Source organism: Garra rufa, chromosome 15 (assembly GCF_049309525.1).
Source record: "Garra rufa chromosome 15, GarRuf1.0, whole genome shotgun sequence".
Lineage (NCBI taxonomy): Eukaryota > Metazoa > Chordata > Actinopteri > Cypriniformes > Cyprinidae > Garra > Garra rufa.
In genome coordinates, this window is record NC_133375.1 from 5,501,039 (window position 1) to 5,519,229 (window position 18,191).

Sequence of the window (18,191 nt, forward strand, 5' to 3'; positions counted from 1 at the left end):
TTATGCTGGTCCCTTGCTGGTTTATGCTGGTCCCTTGCTGGTTTATGCTGGTCCTTTGCTGGTTTATGCTGGTCATGTTGCTGGTCAAGGACCAGCATAAACCAGCAAAGGACCAGCATTAACCAGCAACATGACCAGCATAAACCAGCAAAAACCAGCAAGGGACCAGCATAAACCAGCAAAGGACCAGCATATACCAGCTAAAACCAGCATCCCAGCACCAAAACATACCTAACCAGCATATGCTGGTTTTTTCAGCAGGGTTTGTTAGCATGTACGCTAACAATCGTTCAGTTCTGTCCCCTCGTTCTTCCGATGCGCCTATCCTATGCTCTGATTCTTCTATTCTGTTCTCAAGACTTTTAACCGCTTCCTTCACTTCTTTCACAGAGGCGTCTATTTTTTCTAGCTTACCGGCAACATCTTGTCTCATGGCCCTCATCTCTGTTAGTATTTCAGCCGCCATATCCGCGCTCACTGTTGAGTCTTTTTCAGAAGCGACGATGTTAGTTTCCTCCTTTTTGTTGCGTTTACCTTGTTTCATTCTTTTCTTTGACTCAGTCTTTCATTATATTATTCGTGTTTCGTCCGTTTTATTCGTTCAGCAGTTTCATTTGGAGTCTGCCATCACGGAGCTGATTCAAAACACGGCCATTTAGAAGGTGGCAAAACCGGAAGTCCTAGGGTTGTGTTAACCGTGTCATCTCCTGTAAAACTGGCATGAATGTTTCCCTCAAGTAACACATCCTCTCTCTCATCCTCTTCAGACACTACATGTGAGCTCTACCTCTATCGAGAGTCAACTGTGCCATCAATCTAATTACAGGTGAATATCTACTCACTTTCTCTTCTTGAGCAAAAGGCCATGAAAGAGTACATTGGGGAAGCTTTAGAACAAGGTTACAGCCTTGTTTCTTTAGGCTTCTTCTTTGTGGCAAATGCTTGTGGCCTCAATTACGTACCCTCAACAAAATCATTGTGAATTTGCAATAGCCTCCTCAATCCAGAAGCCCTGAAATATCTCTGTGGTGCCACCGTGTTAACGAAGTTGGACCTCCATAGTACCTATAACCTCATCTGGATATGTGAAGGGGACGAGTGGAAGATGACTTTTGTGACACTCACCGGCCAGTATAAATATTTAGTCATGCCCTGTGGGCTTGTCAGTGCCCCCTAAATATTCCATGACTTCATGCAGCAGGTGCTCCAGGAGTTTTTGGTTTGTGCTCATCTAAATTGACAATATCCTCATCTACTTCTGATGCATGGCCAAACATTACCAGCACATTGTGGAGTTCCTGAAACACCTGAGAGAGTTCTATCTGTTCCTGAAAGCTGAAAAACGCTCCATCACCAGCACACCACTGCTAGTACATCCTGACTCCAGTTAGCCCTTCATTGTAGAAGTGGATGCATCAACCCCTAGTTCTTCTTCTCGCCATGGGCATAGAAGAACTACTGCAAATACGGCAACAGAACACCTGGCTATCAAGTTTGTGCTCTAGAATAAACCACTGAAGAGCCTGAGTCCATCTTGCCTTCAACCCTGTTCATTAATCTCATCCTATGCCTCCAAGGCCACTTCGCCGGGGTGTCCACAAGGTCTCCAGCACATTCCTCATTCCCAACATACCCCACTAATTCACTACATGCACTCATTTCTGGGCATTGGCCACCCAGAGGCAAATGGCACCCTTACATATTACCAAAAAGGCACTCTGAATTTCAGCCAACTGCATTTAATATAAATGTAAACTATCATACATTATAATAAATATAAAAAAGTATAAAACATTATTTTTAGGTCACGCTTAAATATATTCTTTTAAAGTATATTATTTCTGTAGTTAGTATTCCTTTTAAATGTTTGCTAAAGCATACTTTTTCAAATGGATTGCTTATTGTTAGTTCATGTTAGTTCTATTAACTTTGAAAACAGCTTCATATATCTTCTTTAAACCTTGGGTCATGCTAGCCTGCAAGTTTTCACTTTATTGTGCTGCATTTTTAACACATGTTTAGTTTTTGTTTTACAAACTGAAGGATGAGTTTAACTTTTTTTTTTGTGATTATGGATAGCATGTTGTAGGTTTTATATGTTCAGACATTTCCTCTTAAGTGATGTGCTTTTTGTTATATGGGCAGGGCGAGTGTCAAGACTGAAGGCTGCGTTATGAAGTATGATTTCAAAAAACATGCACATTTGACATCTTTTATCCAGAAGACCCCACCATTAAGTGTGCTCATAGTGCTGTTGGAAAACAATTTCAAATGATTTGACAGATGCCAGACCTTTTAATCCTGATCTTTGACTAATTTCGTTCTTCAAATAAATGAGCAGATTTAAAATATCTGGATTAAGTTGTCTGAGATTACTCTGTGTTGACATGTTCATTGGAAACAGCAGATATGTTGATACTCGAAAGCATGATCTTGCAACTACTGGCTTCCGGCAAGACAGCAATGTAAAGACATCATATAATTAAAATCAAAGACAGACTTGTGAGCCAAATTACATAAATGTTTTAATAAATAAAATAAAATGTGTAACTGTTTTTTTTTTAATGATTGGCAATTATTTTTCACAGTTTCTAGTGTTTGCACATGCTTTGAATTTTTAACATCATGAGTAGCCTATTGTAATGAGCAATTTGTTTAATTTTGAAGCAGGTTTGTTTATACATGACAGCATTCATTATACATAACATCCATCTAAACACATAACTGACTGTGTTTAAATTAATTGTGCATCATTTTAAGATTTGAGAAGTGGCCTGCTTCTTCTGTTATGCATTAAAGCCACCTGCATAAAAGCTTAGCACTTATTTGGATTAAAATGAATATCAACTGTTTTTGGATCCAAATTGGACTTTGCTGCATACTAATCATTAATGACACATCTAAATATCTTGATTATAAAAAGGTTTGGCATTTAAGACATGCTTTCTTTTATCGCTAAAACAACAAATTTTTAATAAAGTGTTTCTTATATTGACTTCTGCATCTTATATTTGTAAATTTGTATTTGTATTTGTAAAAGCTTAGCATTTGTCCATGTATAGAAGCCAGTATGGATACATTAAATTTCATTACATTTCATTTATAATTTGACACAAATTGTGCAATGTTTGTTTGCAATTAAAATTACTCAGTTGAAATGTTTTGCATGTTTTTTGATGATTAAATCAAATGTTCTCATTACACATCATAATAATCTTGTGTTTTAAGCAGTGGTTATCTGAAAGGGCATATGGAAAACCGTAATAAAGACACAATAGCAGGTTGTTAATAAAAGGCTAGTTTTGTAAATACTGCCCTTTTTAAAAAGTTCTAATTATACAATTATAAGCCTCCTTGGTAAATATGATTAGGAACAAAAGCTTTTTAATAAATCTGCATTGTTTATAATTTTGATCATTTCATTTAAATAAAATAATTTAAAGAGGGGAGAAAGTTATATTATAAAATGAATGTTTTCTCCAATACACAATGGTCACAATCATTAGCACCCTAAGAAAATATTTTGATTAACTACAAAATAACTGCAATTTATATTCCCATTCATGTCTACATTTTTTTATTAGCACACCAGAGTGACTACAAACATGAAATTGATTGAACTTCACAAAATAGAAATAGAAAGAATGTGTATCTATATTGGCTTCAAGCAGGGTGAGGAGGATACAGATCCAAGGATCACTGCTGGAGAGCTGCAGAAAATAGTTGATTCTTGAGGTTGTCACATTTTGTTTCCTGTGCACTCCTTGTGCTGGTTTTCCCTTGTGTTTTCCAATGGCCATTTTTGGTCTTCCTTTTCCTGTGTTCATTAAGTTCCATTAGGTCCACCTGTGTTACAATCATTATCCTCGTTTACTGCCTATTACTTAAGCCCTGCGTTTCCCTCTATCTGGCGTCTGCTGTTATACATGTCATCCTGTTCCTTGTTGGTTTCTCTTTGGATTATGTTAATAAATGTTATTGTATTCTGAAGAACTCCTCGTCACCTCGTTCCCTTGCTCCATTGTATCATGACAGAACAGCAGACTTAAAACAAAGCTCAGCTTCAGCTCGTTTTTTTCCCCCTTGTTTTTGAAGTCTTTTGTTTTCCTCTGTTTTTTCCCCGCAGCATGGAAGTCACCGCACGATTCTCTGCCCTAGCCCGCAGAGATCTCCCATTCATGGAGTACGCCCGCAAATTCTGCTGCCTTGCCACGGCTACAGTGTTGGATGACGCCACCATCAATTCTCTGTTCTGGATCAGGGTCAATTACCATCACCACGTGAACCTCCCAGACAGCACTTGACTGAGTTGGAGGGAAGGTATCGTCCGGTGTCTGGAGATTGTCCAGCCCTGATCCGGAACTGCCCCTGACTCGAGCCCACTGGGCGATGCTCGCTTAAGCCCGCCTGCTGCACAGCGCTCAAGTCAGCCAAAGTTCCCGGCCAAGATGGCCGCCATGCCTGAGTTCCTATCCAAGATGGCTGCCACACGAGAACCCACTCCCGCGGGCCTCATAAACATTATGAACATGGCGCTCCTTCTGGAGTTCTCTGCCCCAATCCTCTCTCCTGAGTCCACTTCGTCTCTGCTGGTCTCATCTCGCTCTCCTGAGTCTCCTTCGTCTCTGCTGGTCCCAGAGCATCCTCCAGAACACCCTCCAGAACCTGCTCCTCCTGAGCACCCTCCAGAGACTGCTCCTTCTGAACTCTTCTGGGCAAGTAGAACCCTGATTCCCCCCAAGAAAAATTGGGAGGGAGCTACCTGCTCCTTGCTCCACCATGCCCCCAAAGCTCCCTAATCCACCATGGCTCCCGAACAGCCTGATCCGCCATGTTCTCCTGAACTGCCTGCTCCGCCATGTTCTCCTGAACTGCCTGCTCTGCCATGGCTCCCCAAGCTCCCTGATTCACCCTAGAGAGTCTCCTCCTTGTCTCTGTCCTGTGTCTGCCCTGCACCGGCCTCCAGGGCGCCAACCCCCCCTCCCTGGTGGATATGTTTCCAAGAGGGGGGAGTAATGTCACGTGTTGTTTCCTGAGTGCTCCTTGTCCTGGTTTTCCCTTGTTTTCTCATGCCCATTTTTGGTCTTCCTTTTCGTGTTTTCTTTAAGTTCCATTAGTTCCACCTGTGTTGAAATCATTATCATTGTTTAATCCCTATTACTTATGCCCTGTGTTTCCCTGTGTCTGGCATCTGCTGTTATACATGTCATCCTGTTCCTTGTTGGTTTCCCTTTGGATTATTGAAATAAATGTTATTGTATTCCGAACTCCTCATCTTCCTTGCTCCAGCATATCTGTCATGATCAGGCAGGAACACACGAACAACGACATAATAAAAAGACGTACATTTAATAAATCCAAAGGAAAACAGGCAGACACAGGAACACGGAGTGGTAACATTAACGTTCGACATGTTAGACATGTTTGTAAGCACACACATTAAATAGACAGGGTGATAGACAAACACAGGTGTTGGCAATGATGGGAAAAACCAAGTAACAGAAAACAGCGGGGGGGAATGGATGGGAGAAACCAACTCAAAGTCCAGGGGTGTGACATTACACCCCCCTCCCAGAAAGGCGCGTCCTCGTGCCGACCAACAAAACAGATCATGTCCCATGTTCTAGGAGGGGGTTTGGGCGGAGGACAGACTCCCGGGAGGAGGGCAAAAGATGAAGTCCAAGGTGGTGACTGAATAATCCATGGAGGTGATGACAGAGGGAGAAGCCAAGGAGGAGACAGGAGGGATCCGGAGCAGGAGGAGCAAAGTGATACCCAGACCGCAGTCAATACGGAACCCCACGGTGGAGCCGATGGAGGGAGGAGCCATGGTGGAGAGTAGGCTGACGACTCCCGGAGGCCGACTGACGGAGGCGGAGCAGGTGGTGGTAGAGCCTGAGGCGGAGATGGAGAGCCGATGATCCCGGGCGACACCGAGGATCCGGAGGGCCAAGATGGAACCCAAGGCTCTGGTGACCAAGGCGGAGATCCGGAGGTCCGCAGCGGAACCGGAGCGACAGAGGACTGAGGCTGTGCCAGAGGGATGGAGGAGCAGTGTTGGGTGGCGTTACTGTAATTAAAATACTTTTCCACTGAAAAAGTAGAGTAACTGATTACTGTTCATTTTTAAGTATTTTAATTACAGTTACGTTTAATGTACTTGCGTTACACTGTAAAATAATTAAACTCGCTGAATATCATTATTTAATTTGATTAATTAATCTTCTAAATGTGAAAGTAAACTCTGCCGCTTTAAAATCGTTGAAGTGCAGGTGCACGTGATTTCGCGCAAGTTTGCTGCATACTCCTATGGTATTCTTAAAGGGGATGTTGGACTCGGCTGAAGCGAGTGGCTGTTTTGCGAAATGGAAATATGCCCATTACTTCAGTTTTCTGAAACAAGCAGACAAGAACATTACAGTAATATGTAAGCTATGTCCTGGGGAGAAAAAACTATCGGCCGCTGCGCTGTCAATAGCACGAGTACTCAAGCACCTGACACGGCAGCATAGACGAACACTTCTGTGTGATCCTTCATATTCGACGGATAAAACTGCGGCAACTCCTGCTAAACAGGCAAAACTTGATTTTACTTCGGTAGCGCAGAAAAGTGTCTGAATGAGCAAGGTTACAGTTCACTTTGTGGAAACACATGACATGATTACAAAAATGGTCAAATGTTTTAAATATTAAAATATTGGATAGTATTATAAAAGCTCCTTGAAATTCTAAATAACATTTTAGATTTGTTTAAATAAAGTAAAACATTTATTGAACTCATTGTTTTAAATTAAGTTTCACGTTTACAGGTTGATACATGTCATGTTTAACTTTTCTTAAGTTTCTTAAGAATAATATATATTTTTTGTTATTCTGGAATTGTGTTTCTTATCGAAAGAAGGTTACATTTCTTACAAAAAAGTTTATTATTATAGAATGTTTTCATAGAATGTAATATAGATTATTAAAAAAGCTAAAATGCTAAACTATTTAATGTTTGACTCATGTTTTATTTAATTAACTATTATTTAAAGAGTTTAATTTCTATTTTTTGTCCACTCAAGGTTTATAGGGATTTTAAGAAGTATTTAGTTAAATTACTTATTGAGTATTTAAGTTACTTTTTAGACACAGTAATTAGATAAGTATTTTAAATACAACATTGATGAAGTAATTAGTAATTAGTAATTAATTACTTTTTTAAAGTAACTTACCCAACACTGTGGAGGAGTTCCACGGAGCCGGTGGGATGGAGCGACGAGGCGTAGCCGGAGGAGTAGAATCCTTAGGCGAAGGTGGGATGACGACAGACCGGGGCGGAGCCGGAAGGACGATGGAGCGCGGTGAAGCTGGTGGACTGATGGGTGACGGTGGAGACGAGGGAGCTGAGAGACGGGGTGGAGCCGCAGGTTCGGAGGGCCGAGGCGGAGTCCAGGACTCTGAGGCTGGAGGCGGAGATGAGGAATCCTCCAGCCATGACGCCGATGGTGACTGGCAGACCTGCGGCGAACCCACTGCACAGATGTTGAGCTGAGGGTGAGCAGATGGGCTGACAGGTGGCAGTGGTGGCATGGCTGAAGCATTATCGTTATTAAACTGATGTAACTGAGGGAGGGTGGGTGGGAAATTATAACAGTTAGCTAGTTCAGAGATTATAGAGAGTTCAGTCCAAACCTCCTCAGAAACATCCATATCAATCACAGAAATGTCCATTGCATTGTCCATAGAATAATGTCCCAGAATCCTATTTAGCTCACCCTCAGTGGTGGTGCAGTGGGTAATGCTGTCCGTAGCATTCTCAACCTCCACTGACTTCACCGTCACGGTCACTGAAGCCGGCTCACACACCTGGTCTGACGCCCTCGTGCAACTCTGGCTCCGTGGCGATCAGCTGCTCTGTCGCTCCTCCTTGCGATGGCACGCTGGTCGCGGCGGGCGGTAGCTCTCCGTCAGCGGTGGGCTCTGGCTGATATTCCGCGGGTCGGGGTGGTAATTGGCTGGGTTCCGGGTCGTGCTGCGAGACGTCTGCGTGGTTTGACTGGACGGAGTTGTAATCCTCCTCCGCTTCGTCAAGGCAGAGCTCTGAACCCCATGCACTCAGTAGGATGTTAATATATTGAGTCAGGGTCCAGCATGGTTCACCTTCGGGCATGACGAAGCGGAGATCTTCATCCAGTCCACACCAAAATCCCTCCATCAGGCAGACGTCATCGCAGCTAGCAAGATGACAAATGCTAATAAACTCCTCCACGTAGTCCTTAAGATCCCTGCCATCCTGGAAGATAAAGGTGGTACAACCATGGCGTTTCCCCTCCTTGGACGGACGTTGATGGAAGCGAGTTTCATAATACGAAGCACACGAACAACGAACACACGAACAACGACGTAATAAAAAGACGTACATTTAATAAATCCAAAGGAAAACAGGCAGACACAGGAACACGGAGTGGTAACATTAACGTTCGACAAGACATGTTTGTAAGCACACACATTAAATAGACAGGGTGATAGACAAACACAGGTGTTGGCAATGATGGGAAAAACCAAGTAACAGAAAACAGCGGGGGGGGAATGGATGGGAGAAACCAACTCAAAGTCCAGGGGTGTGACAGTATCGTTAGGGGTCAGAAAGTCTTAAAAAAATATCAGTCAACACCTATGTTGTTTGGGAGGACATTGAGAAAATATTCTAATTGTACCTGTTAGAAATCTTATAATGGGAAGTGGTTGGACCATTTATTAAGACACTGATCCAAAACAAACACCAGAATCAACAAATAAATGGGTCACTGGCACAAAATGAATCTTCTGCCATGGCTGTCCCAGTCCTCTGAACTGAACCCTACAGAAAATGAGTGGAGTAAACTGAAAAAAAAAAGAACCACCAACATGGAGCTGGGAATCTGAAGGATCTGGAGTGATTCTGTATGAAGGAAAGGTATCTAAACTACAGTACATCCTCATCAGGCATTAAAGGAGATACTCAGAGCTGTTAACTTGTCAAAAGGAAATTGGAAAATGTGTTGAACAGAACAGGGCCAATATTTGTGCAAGCATTTATTTCATTATTTGTTTCATATTTCCCCTACCATTTTCCGTATTTCAATAAAAAAAATTGATTTTTGTGATTTTTTTTGGAAAGAAAGCTCAAAAGGCTAAAAAAAAAATACACGTTTTCACAGACTTCTTTGCTCATATTTACCAAGGGGAGGCAAAAATTCTGACCATAACTGTACATTTGACAATAGTACCAATCCAACCATCCATCCATCCAGATGAAAGTGACATACTGAGTGTGGTGAGTGTGCTGGGTGTCCGCTGTGTGTTATCATTTATAAACAAAAAAATTACAAAATGAATACACTGATAACTGAAGAGGGCCATATACTGAACCATGAGGTACCCCAGTGGTTATTGGATGTAACTCTTGGAAGGAGGAAGGTTGGAAGGTGACACTTTCCAACATAACCTAAAGAACTTACATAAGAAATAGTATGTAACATCATAAATGTCTTTACTGTCACTTTAGATACATTTAATGTGTCCTAACTAAAAGACTTAATGTATTAAAAAAACATCCTAACACACATTTTTTTTACATGAATTGAATACACTGGAATTTGCTGAGCTGTTGTTTGCTTTGACATCAAAGTCCAAACAGCAATTTACTTGGCACACTACTAAGATTTTTAGTGAATTAGTAAATTTCCACTTAGCTTGTAGAGAAGAATGAGTTGCATGTCTGTTCAATAAAACACTGCAATTAGCTATATGCTATTTGTGTAAAGTTTCCTTAATGTAACTACAATGCAATAAACAGGTTTTTGTGTTATCTTATTTTGCAATTAAAATGTTTCAATAATCATTACCAAAGCACAAAAAGAAATTATTACTTACTACTTAACTACTTCTACTAATAATAATAATGTAATCAGTTTTTTTCAAAATCATTTGACAAATAAATCATTAACATTTTGCTCCACCCTCCTCTGTTCAGTTAAATACAGGCATTGTGATTTTGGTTTCATATATTTAAATCACTGTTGACGTAAACATGGTAAGCTTCTCTTATAGTATTGTTTATGCTTAGTTTAATATGTAGATTTAAAAACTGTCATTAGGTAATTTTCACAATTACAGGATTCATTAAATGTGTGTCAGTTGCATGTGATATTTTTTACTTGCTACAATACAAATTTTTACCGTACAAGCTATAAAGGAATTATTAATAAACAATACATTAATTGCAACACTTAGCACATGTATAGATTATTAACTTTGGATCAATGTGTTGATTGTGAAGAGGTCAGTGGTTTTGGGTTTGTTTCTGTGCACTGTCCTTTCTCTGGTCAATGCTGGATGCTTCAACGCGGAACGCAAATCAGGTACATGCATAAACTGTCTTTCGCTTTTATTACATTACTAAAAAGTATGTCCAATCAAGATTTTTGTTTCTTTCTCTGATCTTTTATAGATAAGTTTTGCCAGGACGCGACAGATAAGACATGGCATCCTACTGGATCTGTTTGGCGAAACAGTAAATGTTTTGACTGTAATTGTTCTGCTGATTCCATGAGGTGCTGTGACGCGTAAGTACTGCATTTTTACTGTTTAGTGATATCAACATTGATTTTCTCAACCAATACAACCCAACTCAGTTACAATCAATGGAGGTAAATGGGAATATTTTGGGGAGTATTTATAAGATATATGAAGCTTATATTTTATATTAAATTAGAGTAAAAAATAAATTGATTAAATAAATAATAATAAAGCACTTATTGAAAATGCTTTAGGACCAAAGGCCATTAAAAGTCATTTTGTAATAGAATACCGTACTGATAAATGCATAATAATTCCTTTTGTTTTGTTTCATTCCTGTAGAATGCAGAGGCCTGTTAATTATCCTGAAAAGTGCCAAGTGGAGTACGATTACACTACATGCACATTCGAAGTGTTTGAGAAAGTTCCCTGTTCTCCTACAAGCGGTGTTCTTGGTAAATGAAGGCCATGAATTAAGAAAAGGAAGCCATCTTCGTTGTATTATTTGCTGTTGTAATGGGCAGGATCTTGTGTTTAATTTGAATAACAAAATGAACGCAAAATATTGGTCAACATGAATTGGACAGGCAATGTTGTTAACCGCATTTAATATTAAAACTGTGACTGTGACAGATACAGAGATTTAATTATTACATTATCAAATGTAACAACAAAGTATTAAGAATCAAGTGTGTGTAAACTTTTGAACAGGGTCATTTTTATAAATTTAACAATTATTTTCATTTATGTAATATCTTTTATCTGAAATATCTTATTCAGGTCAGTACTAAATAAAAAATTAACATGCATTTTGTATGATACCACTTATTTAGGTTAACATTTTGCAGATTCTGCAAGGTGTATATAAACTTTTGATCTCAATATGATCACCAGATTGTATTGCATTGCATTTTTGAAACCAAAGCACACTTATAACTAAGCATTAAAAAATCATATAATTGGGTTATACAGAGTGACGACATATATCTTAAGTGTTGCCCTGAGAAACATTAGCTACTGCACAAAATAGCATATTTTTGCTCAGTTTGGAGCTCTGAATAAAAATAGAGGTGTTTTTTTCCCCTCACCATCATACTACATTGTCTCATATATGCACATATGCAAACAAATGCATTTATTCTTCTATATAGCCTATTTTGTCTAAAGATTCAAAAAAACAAGTCAACAAACATGAGATTTTTTAAAATTTCAAAATCATATGTCGGTCCTTACAAAAAAAAGTTGGAATTGTTAATATGTGTTGTCAATAAACAAATATTTTTACTATCATTTCCTACCACTAGATGGCAACATAACAACCTTAATCACTCTTTGGGTTTCTTTATTGCTTGAAAAAAAAGAGGATGGAAAGTTGTTTTGGAGTCAAGGGGCTGAGAGACAATGATTTTGCACTGTCTGGCAAAGACACATACACACACATACACATACACTCAAACATAAACACACACAACCACACTCCCTCCCACACTCCATCAATCTAGCAGCAACTGGGGCAGCTAACAGAAGTGTGTCAGACTTTGGGGTGCATGTGCACTATTACATGTGTGCATTTGCCTTCTAGAAACTTCTTTCCAACCAAGAGACATTTTCATTTCCTTTTCTTTTTTATAAAACCCTCACTCTGCTGCTGCAGGACAGTTAAAGCAAGACAAATCAAGTCTTTTGGAGAATGGTTTCCCTAAATTAACTCTACAAAACAGCTGCACGGATTACGGATTGTCAAGGACCCCGTGGAACTGTACTTTTTCTCTCATGGTAGCTTTTGCATTTTTTCTGTAGTCCTGACTTTCAATTGACTCAAACATGTGCAAACTTTGGAGGATAGCAGTTTTGCTCTGTGTCAAATTGGTGGACACTGCGAATGGAAATACAGGACTCGTGCCGGAAAGAGGGACAGCAGCATCCTCCTGCTATGGGGGTTTTGACCTCTACTTTGTACTAGACAAGTAAGTTATCCTGTGATTTACCACTTTTTCTTATCAATGCATGGTTAACACTCTGTGAATGTTGTGCTGGCATTTGTAGACCATAAAAGATTCACTAGGACTGATGGGTTATCCATTAATCTGATTTACAACCAATAATTAATAGACAGATAAATACACATGCATAAATCACTAATGTACATGCAAATTACTGTAGGTTTACAAATCAAATGCAGTGTTTTTCAGAGGTATAAGGTCTTTTGGACAAGGTTTTGGCTAAATGAACTGATGCTTTTACGTATTAGTATTTTATGCAATTTTTTTTCATGGAAACTGACCTGATATTTTTGATACTTTAAAGATTTTAAGATGCATGCCTATGCCTTTACAATAGATGTAAAATCATCATTTTTGCACAATAACTTTTAACCCAAGTCAGTTCTCCTCAAGTTCACACAGGTTTTCTATCAGAGTAACCACAAAGTGCTTTTCTTCATTATATTTTTTAGTTTTATGCTTATATTGTTTTACTTCTTGTGAAGCATTTTGCTTCAAAAGTGTGCATATGCTATCTTCCTTTAAAATAAGTTCTGTGTTGTTTGATATTTTATAATTTAGTGTGTAAATGCATTCACACGGTGTTCACAAGACGAGAGAGAGAGAAAAAGGGTAAGGGGGAAAATATCAATAAAGAAAACTGTTTTCCCCTGTAACATATGTCTCATCCAACAACAATAATGCATGAGGTGGGAAAATTGCATGTTAGGGGTCAATGCGGACACGCTGGCTGGATGCAAGTGCTGCCCCTTGAGGACAGTTTACAAATATGCAGCAACGAGCCAAAAGACAGCAAGAGAATGATAGATTAAACAGCTGGGCTAAGAGGCCATTTGCCATATTAGTTCCACATATGCAGTTTAATAGAAAAGAATTGGTGCAGAATTTGCTTCGAAACAGTTTTCACTTTGAAATTGCTATTTCATGAATAGCATCAAAGAACACATTGAATTATATGTGAAACTGTGAGGTGTAAATACTGAAATATTAATGTTTTTCTTTGTAGATGATTACAGTGCATTTGGACTTCAAACTGAGGTTGTTTTAGTCTTTCTGATAGTTTGCTTGGCAACTCGCAAGCTACCTTGACCTAATTTTGGCACGCGGCATTGCGAAAGCCCTAGGACTTCAGCACACGGAAAATCAATTACACATGGTTCTAAACTCAATCATCAGACTTTGATATTTACCTGTGTGCTGCTGGCTTTGTTCATACACTACACACACACACACACACACACACACACACACACACACACACACACACACACACATAAACATAAACATGTGGACGTTTAGTTGATTGGATGTGGGTCACAGTTTCCAACTATTTTGTTTCAGTCTAAACTTTAACACTACTTGGCAACTTGTCCCCAGAGTGTTATGTCCATGTTCGACGAATGTGTTTTAAGTATAAAAAACACAGCTGTGTTTCCTAATACATGTAAATCATTCCTCGCGGGTTGCCTGTCAGTTCAGCTGTGAATGTGATGTTATTGTTGGACAGATTCATACTGTTATACAGTGACATATAGCTATATGTCAGCTCATTTCCCCTTACTCCATTGCCTTGGATACTGCAAATCAAAGTCTGTCAGATCAGATTTATTTTTGTTTCGTTCATTTTTTTTTCTTTTATAGTAAGAACATTTTCATGAATAATAAATGTTTACCTAAATAAAATTTAGGTAAAAACCTGAAAAGTTAAATCAATGTAAGGATTTCTTAGTATTTGGTATAGCTTACTTTATAACATGTCATAATTACCATAATTCTGAGATGGCATTCTATTTGGAGCTGAATTATGTGTTTATATGGCAACTCTACCAACGACAAAGCCTTCACATGCTCCAGAATATGTAATTACAACATGTAAGCTCGCAATGAGTTAGGACTTGGACCATGGACCGCTGTACCACCTGACCACCACCAGATTCATTTAGGCACTACTCTGTGCGTCATTGTGTTTTTGTGCTACTAGTGCTTCACTGGGAATCAGGAGCAATTGTAACAAATTAACAAAATTATTGTTCATTTCATGTTTATTTCTGGGTTTAAATCATAGAAACTCCAAATACAGAAACACACTGCAAATACCCACAACACAACCAAATACAGAAACACACTGCAAATACCCACAACACAACCAAATACAGAAACACTCTACAAATACTCACAACACAACCAAATACAGAAACACTCTACAAATACTCACAACACAACCAAATACAGAAACACTCTACAAATACTCACAGCACAACCAAATACAGAAACACTCTACAAATACTCACAGCACAACCAAATACAGAAACACTCTACAAATACTCACAGCACAACCAAATACAGAAACACACTGCAAATACCCACAACACAACCAAATACAGAAACACTCTACAAATACTCACAACACAACCAAATACAGAAACACTCTACAAATACTCACAGCACAACCAAATACAGAAACACTCTACAAATACTCACAGCACAACCAAATACAGAAACACTCTACAAATACTCACAACACAACCAAATACAGAAACACTCTACAAATACTCACAACACAACCAAATACAGAAACACTCTACAAATACTCACAGCACAACCAAATACAGAAACACTCTACAAATACTCACAGCACAACCAAATACAGAAACACTCTACAAATACTCACAACACAACCAAATACAGAAACACTCTACAAATACTCACAGCACAACCAAATACAGAAACACTCTACAAATACTCACAACACAACCAAATACAGAAACACTCTACAAATACTCACAACACAACCAAATACAGAAACACTCTACAAATACTCACAGCACAACCAAATACAGAAACACTCTACAAATACTCACAGCACAACCAAATACAGAAACACTCTACAAATACTCACAGCACAACCAAATACAGAAACACTCTACAAATACTCACAACACAACCAAATACAGAAACACTCTACAAATACTCACAACACAACCAAATACAGAAACACTCTACAAATACTCACAGCACAACCAAATACAGAAACACTCTACAAATACTCACAGCACAACCAAATACAGAAACACTCTACAAATACTCACAACACAACCAAATACAGAAACACTCTACAAATACTCACAGCACAACCAAATACAGAAACACTCTACAAATACTCACAGCACAACCAAATACAGAAACACTCTACAAATACTCACAACACAACCAAATACAGAAACACTCTACAAATACAACACATCTAAATACAGAAACACACTGCAAATACTCACAACACAACTAAATACAGAAACACTCTGCAAATACTCACAACACAACTAAATTCAGAAACACTCTGCAAATACTCACAACACAACCAAATACAGAAACACTCTACAAATACTCACAACACAACCAAATACAGAAACACACTGCAAATACCCACAACACAACCAAATACAGAAACACTCTACAAATACCCACAACACAACCAAATACAGAAACACTCTACAAATACTCACAACACAACCAAATACAGAAACACTCTACAAATACTCACAACACATCTAAATACAGAAACACACTGCAAATACCCACAACACAACCAAATACAGAAACACTCTACAAATACTCACAACACAACCAAATACAGAAACACTCTGCAAATACTCACAACACAACCAAATACAGAAACACTCTGCAAATACTCACAACACAACCAAATACAGAAACACTCTACAAATACTCACAACACAACCAAATACAGAAACACTCTACAAATACTCACAACACAACCAAATACAGAAACACTCTACAAATACAACACAACACAACACAACACAACACAACACAACACAACACAACACAACCAAATACAGAAACAGTCTGCAAATACTCACAACACAACCTAATACAGAAACACTCTACAAATACTCACAACACAACCAAATACAGAAACACTCTACAAATACAACACAACACAACCAAATACAGAAACACTCTGCAAATACTCACAACACATCTAAATACAGAAACACATTGCAAATACTCACAACACATCCAAATACAGAAACACACTGCAAATACTCACAACACAACCAAATACAGAAACACTCTACAAATACTCACAACACAACCAAATACAGAAACACTCTGCAAATACTCACAACACAACCAAATACAGAAACACTCTACAAATACTCACAACACAACCAAATACAGAAACACTCTACAAATACAACACAACACAACACAACACAACACAACACAACACAACACAACACAACACAACACAACCAAATACAGAAACACTCTGCAAATACTCACAACACAACCAAATACAGAAACACTCTACAAATACAACACAACCGAATACAGAAACACAATGCAAATACTCACAACACAACCAAATACAGAAACACTCTGCAAATACTCACAACACATCTAAATACAGAAACACATTGCAAATACTCACAACAAATCCAAATACAGAAACACATTGCAAATACTCACAACACATCCAAATACAGAAACACTCTACAAATACAACACATCCAAATACAGAAACACTCTACAAATACAACACAACCAAATACAGAAACACTCTGCAAATACTCACAACACATCTAAATACAGAAACACATTGCAAATACTCACAACACAACCAAATACAGAAACACACTGCAAATACTCACAACACAACCAAATACAGAAACACTCTGCAAATACTCACAACACAACCAAATACAGAAACACTCTACAAATACTCACAACACAACCAAATACAGAAACACTCTACAAATACAACACAACCGAATACAGAAACACAATGCAAATACTCACAACACAACCAAATACAGAAACACTCTGCAAATACTCACAACACAACCAAATACAGAAACACTCTACAAATACAACACAACTAAATACAGAAACACACTGCAAATACTCACAACACAACTAAATACAGAAACACTCTACAAATACAACACAACTAAATACAGAAACACTCTGCAAATACTCACAACACAACCAAATACAGAAACACTCTACACATACTCACAACACAACCAAATACAGAAACACTCTACAAATACAACACAACCGAATACAGAAACACAATGCAAATACTCACAGCACAACCAAATACAGAAACACACTGCAAATACCCACAACACAACCAAATACAGAAACACTCTACAAATACAGCACAACCAAATACAGAAACACTCTACACATACTCACAACACAACCAAATACAGAAACACTCTACAAATACAACACAACCGAATACAGAAACACAATGCAAATACTCACAGCACAACCAAATACAGAAACACACTGCAAATACCCACAACACAACCAAATACAGAAACACTCTACAAATACAGCACAACCAAATACAGAAACACTCTACACATACTCACAACACAACCAAATACAGAAACACTCTACAAATACAACACAACCGAATACAGAAACACAATGCAAATACTCACAGCACAACCAAATACAGAAACACACTGCAAATACCCACAACACAACCAAATACAGAAACACTCTACAAATACAGCACAACCAAATACAGAAACACTCTACACATACTCACAACACAACCAAATACAGAAACACTCTACAAATACAACACAACCGAATACAGAAACA

General features: G+C 38.5%; 1 protein-coding gene and 2 long non-coding RNA genes across 4 annotated transcripts in view; all 3 read left to right on the forward strand.

Moving 5' to 3' along the window:
• Window positions 1–158: 158 nt before the first annotated feature.
• LOC141286517 (uncharacterized) lies at window positions 159–3,213 on the forward strand. The gene is made up of 2 exons (XR_012339279.1): window positions 159–826; window positions 994–3,213. It is a non-coding gene; the product is annotated as an uncharacterized lncRNA (long non-coding RNA).
• A 4,446-nt stretch (window positions 3,214–7,659) lies between these two features.
• Window positions 7,660–11,832, forward strand: LOC141287455 (uncharacterized). 2 transcript variants are annotated; one of them, XR_012339470.1, is made up of 4 exons: window positions 7,660–10,057; window positions 10,304–10,385; window positions 10,475–10,589; window positions 10,885–11,832. It is a non-coding gene; the product is annotated as an uncharacterized lncRNA (long non-coding RNA). The 2 variants fall into 2 exon arrangements; XR_012339469.1 differs by having other exon boundaries at window positions 7,660–10,385.
• A 149-nt stretch (window positions 11,833–11,981) lies between these two features.
• The window catches only part of antxr1a (ANTXR cell adhesion molecule 1a), an 84,367-nt gene continuing 78,157 nt past the window's right edge, over window positions 11,982–18,191 (forward strand). Inside the window, exon 1 of the mRNA XM_073819296.1 lies at window positions 11,982–12,509. Coding sequence (XP_073675397.1) covers window positions 12,367–12,509 — 143 coding nt within the window. The 5' untranslated portion in view covers window positions 11,982–12,366. The remainder of the gene's footprint in view (window positions 12,510–18,191) is intronic.